The sequence below is a fragment of the Hesperophylax consimilis genome, chromosome 6, assembly GCF_061612785.1.
Source record: "Hesperophylax consimilis isolate HC1 chromosome 6, BYU_Hcon_1.0, whole genome shotgun sequence".
NCBI lineage: Eukaryota > Metazoa > Arthropoda > Insecta > Trichoptera > Limnephilidae > Hesperophylax > Hesperophylax consimilis.
The window spans coordinates 26,695,965-26,708,033 of NC_142841.1; the positions used below are offsets into that span (position 1 = coordinate 26,695,965).

Below are 12,069 nucleotides of genomic sequence, written 5' to 3' on the forward strand. Positions count from 1 at the left end.
CACAGCCTGAATAAACTACAAGTGAGTCGTATAGTTCCTATCTACTTGAGTCGTATAGTTCCTATCTACGCGTCCACGATAAGTCCACTTTCGTGAAATGTTGGCAAATTGATATTTTTTAATTACAAGGTTTTTTAAATAAAAACTAGAGAATTATTTATTAGGTGGGCTTTGTTGTCATACTACGGATGTAAATAAGAAGATAAAACCATGAATTTCGTACTAGTTTAGGAGTAATTACGTAAATAATGATGGACTTATCGGCATTTGAAAGTAACTATCAAATTAATCGTATATAGGAACTCACCAGCCTGTGACTTATCGGTGTTTGTTTCTCAACACCGTTGACATTTGAATGACAAGTATAGGGCCAACAAAAAAATTGTTTAAAGGAAACGAAAATATTTAATAATTTATTTTTTTTTTAATAAAACTTAGCTAAGAAAAGTGCATATAAGAAAAATAAAATAAAATACAAATGTACTTACGTAATTTTTTTTTTTTCATAAGTTTTTTACAAAAAATACGATGGATTCACAGACATAGGAATTAATAGACGAGAAGATAATGGCGAGGGGTAAAATGTTGAAGAACGAAGGGGGTAAAGCTGACTGTGATTCGTCAATAAATCAATCTGACAGTAAATAGGCATCTCGCATTATAATATCACCATTTAGTTCTTAAAAGTAAAATCTGCTTTTGAATGAATAGAAGTCCAAATTCGGCAAAAAATTTCTTCTATTTTCAGAGTCGAATATTTCGTTTAAGTATTTAGTTAAGACACTTTTATAAATGTTCATAATTTACTTCCCAGCAACCAACCAGCTTTGTGTTTCGCGTCCAGACGTTTCTCGATGTGATAGTATATGTTTCTACAACTGATCCATATTATACGATGTGAATATGCTTAAAATAAAGTAAAATAATGCTTATATATGGAATGTAATACGACAATTGGGTTTATTCTCTTTTTCACATCTATTTTTACAAGTTTTCATAGCACAAGTCAACATTTTGCCGTGTTATTTCGTAAAATGAACCGATGATGCCTCGACCATAGTTCGCACAAGAATGATGACGTCACATTTTCAAATTTCACTTGAGGCCATACGCGAGCACAGCCGGCTCCAATGGAACCGGTATGGGGAGTGGGGATAATACGCTTTTAATCACTTAGGGCAGGTCTACTAATATTCATATGTCTATGGATGGATTAGAATATGTGTTTACAAAAAGAAAACCTAAAAATATTTTTTTATTTTTTCCTAAAAAAATAAACAAAATTTTTTTGTACTAACAAAAGTAAACAATCATTGAAATATTTAAGAATTAAACAAAACCAATTTATAGAACGAAAAATAATATTATTATAAAAAAGTAAATGCAGATATTTTATGATTACAATTTTTCTGTATTTATCACAAAATATTCAAAAACTATTGTGCTAATCAACTAAACTATAGAACAATATTATAAAAAAGGAAATGCAAATATTTTGTGATTACAATTTTTCTGTATTTATCACAATAAATTCAAAAGCTATTGTGCGAATAAACTAAATTATAGAACAATATATATTATTAAAATGATTAAAGAAATGTAGCAATTTTATGATGATAATATTTTTTTTTGTAAATCTCGATAAATTCAAAAACAGATATTTTTTACACAAAAATCGAGGATTTTCAGTTATTAATTCTTAATAAAAACTCGTGGTTTTAAACAAAACAAGTGTATTATTTTTATTAAAAAAACTTTGGTTAATTTGCCAATAATATTATGTACCCTACTTATTACAAGAAATAAACAAATAAAATAAAAACTTTTGTTAATAGTGTTGTGTACCTTACTTATTATTAGAAATAATAATAAAAAAACTGTAATAAAAATTAAACTTGAAAACAATAAATACAAACTTTAAAATTATTAAAAACAACTGAGCGAAGTTTTGGGATCACCCAGTAATGGCCGACTCTCAATGAATGATTCCACTCAAAATAGGAGATTTTTAAGGAACTATTACGGCTGTCCACGTGTTTTTTCCAAGATTCCTTGATGATAATTCGCTTTCTAGATGTATTATCCGCCACTTGAACAACATTTGTGGTTAGATCGGACATTATTTAGCTGTAAAAACGTATAAAAAGGCAGACACTTTTACAAAACACCACTTCAACAACTGCTTCAGCGGCCATGTTAGAATTTGAAAAATGCTTCCCCCCCATTGGCTGCCTGGACGAAATCTTTCTCGCTCATTGGCTGCCTGCACGAGCGGTGGACTTATCGGCTTTTGGAACATACTGCTCCGTGGATTTATCGTTGTTTGGAACTCATTGCGATTTTTAAATCCACTTTTCGTAGGATTTTACGGCCGTTTTGAACTCATTGATATTTTTTTTTATTTTTTTTTTATTTGTTTTTGGGGTGTTATGCCGTGTTGCGCTAACTCCTTCTTTAGCCAACGTTTCGGACAGCATTGCAGTGTCCATCATCAGGGCAGATGTGTTATTTGAGGTATTATAACTCGGCCACCCTGACAAATCGGCAATTGCCGAGCATTTGATTGACACCGGGCATTACTTTGGATTTGTTCCTGAAATCCTGGGGAGACCCAAAACTTATAGAGCACGGCTGATTACGGAAGCCATTGAAATTCATAAAAATCCCGTAAACATTAATAGAGACGATGGAGCTAAGCTCAATAATTCTTGGTATCCGGTAATTGACGGATACACCAGAGCTAAACGTAGAAAAACCACTTTAAATAAAAATAAAAAAAATAAAAAAAAATGATACGTTAATGTTAGCTCAGAGGGTTGGAGCTGGCAACACGGTATCACAACCTCATACTTAAGCTCACATTTTAACACAACCTCAAATAACACATCTGCCCTGATGATGGACACTGCAATGCTGTCCGAAACGTTGGCTAAAGAAGGAGTTAGCGCAACACGGCATAACACCCCAAAAACACTCTGAGTCGTATAGTTCCTATCTACGATAAGTCCACTTTCGTGAAAAGTTGGCAAATTAATATTTTTTAATTACAAGGTTTTTTAAAAAAAAACTAGAGAATTATTTTTTAGGTGGGCTTTGTTGTCAAACTACGGATGTAAATAATAGGATAAAACCATTAATTTCTTAATAGTTTAGGAGTAATTACGTAAATAATGATGGACTTATCGGCATCTGAAAGTAACTGTCAAATAATCGTATTTAGGAACTCACCAGTCTGTGACTTATCGGTGTTTGTTTCTCAACACCGTTGACAAGTATAGGGCCAACAAAAAAATTGATTTAAATGAAAAGAAAATATTTATGTTTTATTTTTTTTAATAAAAGTTAGTTAAGAAAAGTGCATAGAAGAAAAATAAAATAAAATACAAATGTACTTAGGTACGTAATTTTTTTTTTTCCTAATTTTTTACAAAAAAATACGATGGATTAGAAAGAAGACGAAATCAGAAGATGTGTTTACCTAAAAATATTTTTTTTATTTTTTTCCTAAAAAAATAAACAAAATATATTTTGTACTCTAAACAAAAGTAAATAATCATTGCAATATTTAAGAATTAAACAAAACCAATTTATAGAACGAAACATAATATTATTATAAAAAAGTTAATGCAGATATTTTATGATTACAATTTTTCTGTATTTATCAAAAACTATTGTGCTAATCAACTAAATTATAGAACACAACACAAAAATATTATAAAAAAGGAAATGCAGATATTTTGTGATTACAATATTTATTATTAAAATGATTAAAGAAATGTAGCAATTTTATGATGATAATTTTTTTTTTTGATAATTATTTTTTTTTATTCATCTCGATAAATTTAAAAACAGATATTTTACACAAAAATCGAGGAAAATCAATTATTAATTCTTAATAAAAAGTCTTGGTTTTAAACAAAACAAGTGTATTATTTTTATTAAATTATTATAATTTTATAATTAACTTAGCAAAACATGCTAACACCTTCAGTATGGCTAGATGGAAGGAAAATGGATGTTAGTCGTAGCGTCAAATACCTGGGACATATTATCACAGACGACCTGAAAGACATCGAGGATATGGAAAGGCAAAGAAGAGCGATATCCGTTAGAGCAGGTTTGTTGTCAAGGCGTTTTTATCTCTGCAGTACAAACGTGAAAAAGATACTCTTCAATGCATTTTGCACTTCGCTGTATACGTCAGAGCTGTGGGTGGATTACACTTCATCCCAATGGCATAAGATAAAAGTTGCATTTAATAATGCATATCGCCAACTATTCTGCCTACCGAGATACTGCAGCGCCACGGAAATGTTCCTGGAGGGATGAGTACACTCTTTCAGAGCGCTTCTCCGCCATCACATGGGAAGCTTATGGCGCAGACTACGCCAATCTAGTAACAAAATCATCCCTGCCATGGTTGCCTGGATGGAGTCTCCTCTGATGGCCCTCTGAAGACGGGAGATGTGCAAATATCCCCCATAAACGGCTGTTCACGCTCATTTTTGTGTTTATATTTTATCTTTTTTCACTTAAATTCCGCTTTTTTGTGCCTGTCGGAATCACCTATGTTATTACCAACCTTATTATTATTTTTATTACTTATTATGTATATTATTTCAAATATGGAATGTATTGCATTGCACTACCCCTGCATACATTCTGGAATAAATTCTTATTATTATAATAATTATTACAAATTATTAAAAAAACTTTTGTTAATTTGCCAATAATATTATGTACCTTACTTATTACAAGATATAAATAAATAAAATAAAAACTTTTGTTAATTTGTTAATAGTATTGTGTACCTTACTTATTATTAGAAATAACAATAACTGTCATAAAATTAAACTTAAAACAATAAATACAAACTTTAAAATTATTAAAAACAACTGAGCGAAGTTTTGAGATCACCCAGTAATGGCCGACTCTCAATGAATGATTCCACTAAAAATAGGAGATTTTTAAGGACCTATTACGGCTATTCACGTGTTTTTTGCAAGATTCCTTGATGATAACTCGCTTTCTAGATGTATTACCCGCCACTTGAACAACATTTGTGGTTGGATCGGACATTATTTAGCTGTAAAAACGTATAAAAAGGCAGACACTTTTACAAAACAACTGCTTCAGCGGCCATGTTAGAATTTGAAAAATGCTTCCCCCCCATTGGCTGCCTGGACGAAATCTTTCTCGCTCATTGGCTGCCTGCACGAGCGGTGGACTTATTGGCTTTTGGAACATACTGCTCCGTAGATTTATCGTTGTTTGGAACTCATTGCGATTTTTAAATCCACTTTTCGTAGGATTCTACGGCCGTTTTGAACTCATCGATATTTGATTAGTGTGCTAAAGAGCCGCTAGAGTAAAACTGCATCATTAGTTCATTTTTGGAGAAAAGTGGACTTATCGTAGATAGGAACTATACGACTCATATGTCCCTAGGTATCTACGTGACTTGAATTCACAGAACGACAATTCGCAATAATATTACACGCAGAGGGAGGCGGCAGTTAGACTTAAATTTTAGTTGTATAGATTGGCCGGCAACCGCCATAAAATTAGAAAGCCAACCTAGGAATACACCTATTAGTCCGCAGATTTAGCTCTAGACCCCTCATAAAGTATAAATATAAAATGGGAAAATCTTAATGGGCAATGGGCAATAAAACTTTCGGCCAAGGCTGGCCTATGTTGCGAATATTTGAAGGCGTATTGGAAATATGTAATTTTAAAATATTTGACAATAATTATAAATCTAAGAGTATAATTGTAAACTTAGATTAAGAATTTATTTGAAACCAGATATCAATTAAGTGTATGTAACTAAGTAACTTCTTTTTTTTTTACTCGTTCCTCCTTTTTTTTACATGCGTAGTGTTAATAGTAGAACTCCCCTTACTATAGTAATAACAACAGTGCATTCAAGATAGTTTCGTTTGATAAAATGATTTCGAAATGGCGATATCGATTGTACATTGTCATCGTTCTTCAACAGATCGTCCATCACTAATGACTAATGACTGGACTGATTAAAATGCTTCTATGGAAATGTCAACGCGAGTTTGACGTATAATTTAAGATTTAAAACTTTCTGTGTTTTTACATTTTGCGCATTGTACCTATTTATCGAATAATTTTAAAATGAGTAGTAATACGTCTTCCTCAGATTCATCTTCTTCTTCTTCCTCGTCATCGTCTTCGAGTTCAGATTCCAGCTCAGAATCGAGCGATGATTCAAATAAGTAATAATTTCACTCCTACTTTATTTTCTTACTTTCCGTTTAACAGAAGCAATACGTCGTCTCTAATCCGATGTGTTTATTTTTTAGGCGTTCAAAAAACACCGTTACCGGTAGGAGAGCTGCTGATTCGAAGAGATCTTCAAAACCAAGTAGTCGTGATAAAAAGGGTTCAAATGATTATAATTTTGAAAAGGTCAAACGACGGTCAAGATCTCCTCAAGTAAAATCGCTGCAAGGTCGATCTCTAACTATCACAAAAGATATTGAACCTAAGAGGTCATTGAGATCCCCTAAAATACAGCCAGAGTCGCCAGAGCTTGGCCTCTCTAGACGGCATCTTAGGTCACCAAAAGTGTCTCCCGTGAGAAAACAACACTCTCCTCCTGTCAAGAAAGAGAAACATTCTCCGAGACGACAAGCTTCTCCTAGAAGGCGATCAAGATCTCCCAAGCCAAAGTTGTCTAGAGAAAAGTCAGTTTCACTGAAAAATTCACCTTCAAGAAAACAATATGTTTCTAAAAATAGAGATAAAAGTTCTCCGAGAAGGCAAAATTCTTCTAGGGATCGATCCAAATCAATACAGACAAAATCATCAAGAAATCGTTCCAAATCACCTCGGAATCATTCATCAAGAAACCGGTCTAAATCACCTCAGAAATATTCATTGAGGAAGACTAAATCACCCCAGCAATATTCTTCGAGAAATCGATCCAAATCACCTCAGCAATATTCGTCGAGGAATCGATCTAAATCTCCTCTGCAAATTTCATCAAGGAAACGTTTGACATCCCCAAAACCTGTATCTTCAAGAAAATACTCTCCCAGAAAACAAACATCTAGAGATAAAAGTCCTCCAAAGCGATATAATTCATTGAGAAGACGATCCAAGTCACCGAGGCCCAATTCATCAAGGAATCGATCTAAATCACCGCAGCCTAAATCAAAAAGAAATCGATCAAACTCACCACAGAAAAAATCATCACGGAATCGATCTAATTCACCACAGCAAATATCATCCAGAAAACGATCAATCTCACCGGAAGAATCCTATAAAGCCAGAAAATATTCAAGGTCGCCAGTCAAAAATAATTCACAAAGTTCTCAAAGAAATAGACCATCCAGAATAACAGAATCTTCTGTGAGACGTTCCAGATCATCAGACAGCAAACAGCTGCCAAGGAATCCTCGGGAATCTCAATTCAACCAACGTGATAATAACCGTTTTGAGCATAACAAGAAGTTTCATGAGAGAACTGAGTTTAAAGAAGAATTTGGCAGTAAGAAGGAAGTCGAAAGATGGCCTCATGATAAATTTGACCCTTATGCAGAGAGATCTTGGAAAGGAAATAATGAAGAACGCAATGGAGGATTTGGGGGAGGTATTATTACTGTAAATTATATATTTTTTCATCTGATTGGTCTATTAGTCACCTCCAAACGGAGAATTTTTTTTTTTAACTATAATTATGTTCAAAACTGTATTTTTATAAATATATTTTGGCAGTATAAGTAATACTCATATTTTGAGTGTTGTAGGATATTTCTAAGAGTTTAAAAACCATAAGAAAGCTTACGAAAACGGGTAGTTAGGCTGGCTAAATGCTGATCCCAACGTAGATGATGACCAATCAAACCTCCAGATATTTTATCTGGGTGACTTGTTCCACGTTTGGGCAAGTACAGGAAGAACAGATCTTGGATAAAAGTGAATTATTATTATAAATATGGATCCAGAGATTGCGTGTTTAAATCCCGGCTTGCGTAACACATGCAGATTTAAATATATATAATATTGTGCTTCAAATCCTTTCAATCGATTGATTAATAAAATACTTGTGGTGCTCTGTAAAAACAAAGCAACGACATTTCAGTTTATTAAGGACGGGTTGTTTCGGAGAATTTGAACAATTCATCAAATTTCAACGTTCATTTTCGGGTTCTGTGAAAGTCCTATTCAAGTTCTGTTACTATATCATTGTAGGCTAGTTGCTTGAAAAAACTGAAATAAAAACAGAACTTGAAAAAATATTTCACAGAACTTGAAAATGAACGTTGAAATTTGATGAATTGTTCAAATTCTCCGAAACAACCCGTCCTAAGTAAATTTCTTCCCAATTTCCTTTTATGGTTTATTCCAACAATCATTCTTTTAGTGACTTCGGCCATGTACAAATCTGACGCAGTATCGCCATCTTGGTTTGCGTTCTGTTTTATCTTCCACGTCAGTTGTTGACATTTTAATTGTGAAGCACTGCTTTATCGCCAACACAGAACTAGGAAATATTCAAAATTTAAGGAAATACATTTCCTTTACGTATTTTTTTTCAGGGTTGGGAGGCGGTAACAAACGCAATAACAATTATACTGATCAGCGCTTCAAGTCACAGGAGGAAGAGTTTTACGATGACAGAAGGGAAAACAGAGAGAAGATTGGAATCATTGGAGTCAATGCGCTTTGGGGAAACTCACCACCAAGAATAGAGTATGTTTTCCATTAACCCTTCAGTACTTTCATCACATGTTCAGTGTTTTCTGTGTACTTCAAATGCGTTATGTACATTTTATTTTTTAATTTTCCGTAAAAAAAAATACCATTACTGAAACCAGATAAAATTATCTTTCGGTGTAAGCATTTAAAATAAATATAACTATTTCTAAATAATAAAATTTTAATATCACAAGTGAAAAACCTAACCTAACCACATTTTTACTTAATTTTTTACTCCAATCATAGATAAATTGAGAGAACTCGATATTTCGAAAATGCATTCATTTTGTTTGGGGAATTTCTAAGAAAACTGTACCTTCACTTTTATCTCGTTCATGTATTGAAAAATAATAAATAATTTTTAAAGTTAAATTGATTGTTACGATAGCGTCGCGAAATATGAATTATTCATTTTGACCATTTTTAGATTTTATTTATGGATTTCAGTATAAATATTTGAGGTGAAAGAATTAATACTTCTCTTTCTACCTTCAAAAAAATTATGTATTTTCGAATGATAGAAAAAAAGATAAAAATGCTTTTATATAATATGCCCGGTCATATATGACCCTCAAACGCTGGAGAGTTAATCATATTGCAGAGCAAAAAAATACCAGCTATAATTGTTGAATACACTGATCAATGTTCATTTATCCAATTTTCTATATTATTGTATTGGAACCCAATTGCAAGTTGTATATGTTGTAGTGTGTTTTCTTATAGAAATTAATTTTTAAAAATTCAATCAGATTTATGTGATTGTGCGCGTACGTTGCAAAAGTAGGTTTGCGAGCGGCCGTGCCCCATATGTAGCACAACAGTTGTCTCGCGAACACATATCAATGGAAAAGTGCCGCATGCAGGGGTACCTAGCATTGAAACATCACACAACAAGATCGGGTCCTAAACTAGTGCTGGAATCTCGGAACATGGCATAAGACCGGTGCCCACCTAGACTTATTATCTATTGGGTGAAAATATAATTTAGTTTGGATTATGAGGTCAGCTTGGAAGACCTTGATTCCCCCCACACTACTAGGTTGAAAGGAATGATTTATTTTATTTTGGAGTAAAGTGTTTAAATGAAAATTCAACAAGAAAAATTTCTTCCAGGTCAGATGAAGAAAATGCCATCAAAGCACTCAAGAAGAGCAAAACCGCATCCAAGGACACAAAGAAGAAATTGAAGAAGTTGAAGAAGAAACTGAAGAAGGCCAAGCAAGCTCGTAAGAAGGCCAAGAAGAACAAAAAAGAGAAGGGTGTGGATGCAGATAACAGTTCCGATGGAGAAGTGTGGGTTGAAAAAGGATGTAAGTATCTTTTGAATTTTCTATCATAATATAACAATAATTATGTTTATCTTAGTGTAAATATCCAGTGTGGCAAAGTTAGTGAATTTTAATGATATTATGTGAAGAGTATAATGTACCTTTAAATCCTTATTATACTATCTAAAGTCCCGTTGCTTTACAGCCTTATTATACTATCTGACGTCACATTGCTTTACAGCCTTATTATACTAGCTGAAGTCCCGTTGCTTTACAGCCTTATTATTCTATCTGAAGTCCCGTTGCTTTATAGCTTGCTAATGCTAATTTTACTTATGTACATATAAGCCGATATACTAGTATTTACCTATAACTGAACATTTGAACGTCTGTCTCATCAGTGGAAGAAACCGTTGTGTTCCGAGAAGACGGGGACGAGGAGCACAACGACAATGGCGAAATGGGACCGGTGCAGCGCGCGCAGGTGTCCCTGGGCCGCCAGGACTTTGGGCGAGCCCTGCTGCCGGGCGAGGGTGCGGCCATGGCGGCCTTCGTGGCCGAGGGGAAGCGAATCCCGCGACGTGGTGAGATTGGCCTGACCAGCGATGAGATAGCGCAGTACGAGTCCGTGGGATACGTCATGAGTGGCAGCAGGTGACTATTCTATTGCTAAAACAAACTCGCTATTTATGTGTAAAAGCCCAATCTTGTTGATAGATAAATATTTTCTTTAGGCAAAAAATTTATTTCTATCAATAAATAGAGCGGTGCCCCAGCAAGACAAGGGTCCTGGGTTCGAGTCCTAGATGTGACCTATCTGATCGTATCTTTTTCTGATATTTCTGTTTCAGATTTTCATTTAGGAATCGCTAATATTGTCTTCAATAATTAATTATAACAATTTGAAGTTATACTCACGTTATTCCAAAAAATAAATATTCATTCCTTTACTTGCAGAAAAGTCTATAGATGTCGCACATTAAAATAAAAAAATAAGATATGTTTATCTAAAGACGCTGTCTAGATTGCATTTAGTTCGGGTTGAATCTTGCGAATCATACATAAAGATAGTTGCCAATAAAAATGTGCAGTGATAATAATGAAGTCAATGTTGGTAGTTCTTATTCGAAGTATGATACAGTTAAATATGACCGAAGGAGATAGGGTTCCATTAGTTCAGTTGGTAGAGCAGTGCCCCGGCAACGCAAGGGTCCTGGGTTCGAGTCCTAGATGTGCCCGTATCTTTTTATGATTTTTCTGTTTCAGATTTTCGTTTAGGAATCGCTAATATTGTCTTCAATAATTCATTATTTTTGTCATTTCACAGACATCGCCGTATGGAAGCCGTCCGAATACGTAAAGAAAATCAGATCTATTCAGCCGATGAGAAGCGAGCCCTTGCCATGTTCAGCAAGGAAGAGAGATCCAAGAGAGAGAACATCATTCTCTCGCAGTTCAGAGAGATGGTCTCCGCTAAATTAGCCGACAAGGATAAAACTAACTGAATTCAGTACAAAAAATTTAATGCGAATTACATTACCAATTGTGTTTTCTATATGTGTATGTACCATGAAACATTAAATTGTACACAAATTTTAAGTGTTTTCCATATCTACTGTATATACATGGTGTCCGGAAACTCGTTGTTTAAACAGAAAACTGGTAAATAAATCTACATCACAGAGAACTCAAAAAAAAAAATTTTCAGTCTGAGTCTTATTTGATCAGCTAGTATATTTTTGTGTAGGTACTATGAAAAGTTAAATTATACGCCTATAATTTAAGTGTTTTTCATAGATAATATACTACAAAATATTAAATTGTACATCAATTTTTTACATGCTTCATGGACAAAAAGAAATTAAAGTTTGAACTTTTTCTTGTTGTTTTTTTATTTTTGTTTTGATATTTTTTAGTGTATCTCCATACTATATTAAACAGGTACACAATATTGGTATGGTGTTTTCAAAGTTGTTAATTTTTTTTGACAAGTTTTTTTACCGGTCCTTTGAAGAACTTTATAGGCGAATTTCACTGTAGGTAGGTATTGTACATAATATATTAG

General features: G+C 33.6%; 1 protein-coding gene across 1 annotated transcript; it reads left to right on the top strand.

The window, feature by feature from the left end:
* Positions 1-6,045: 6,045 nt before the first annotated feature.
* LOC149423148 (uncharacterized) lies at positions 6,046-11,882 on the top strand. The gene is made up of 6 exons (XM_089632882.1): positions 6,046-6,248; positions 6,336-7,627; positions 8,577-8,730; positions 9,850-10,046; positions 10,406-10,658; positions 11,332-11,882. The coding sequence occupies exons 1-6, from the start codon at positions 6,148-6,150 to the stop codon at positions 11,507-11,509; spliced, it is 2,175 nt and encodes a 724-aa protein (XP_089489008.1). The 5' UTR covers positions 6,046-6,147; the 3' UTR covers positions 11,510-11,882.
* The last annotated feature ends 187 nt before the right edge of the window (positions 11,883-12,069 follow it).

Bases quoted from the DNA above. Each gene is read 5' to 3' on its own strand.
- LOC149423148 (XM_089632882.1), top strand. From the start codon at position 6,148: ATGAGTAGTAATACGTCTTCCTCAGATTCATCTTCTTCTTCTTCCTCG. The intron at 8,731-9,849 runs GTATGTTTTCCA...AATTTCTTCCAG, and splicing joins AACTCACCACCAAGAATAGA to GTCAGATGAAGAAAATGCCA. The intron at 10,659-11,331 runs GTGACTATTCTA...GTCATTTCACAG, and splicing joins TACGTCATGAGTGGCAGCAG to ACATCGCCGTATGGAAGCCG.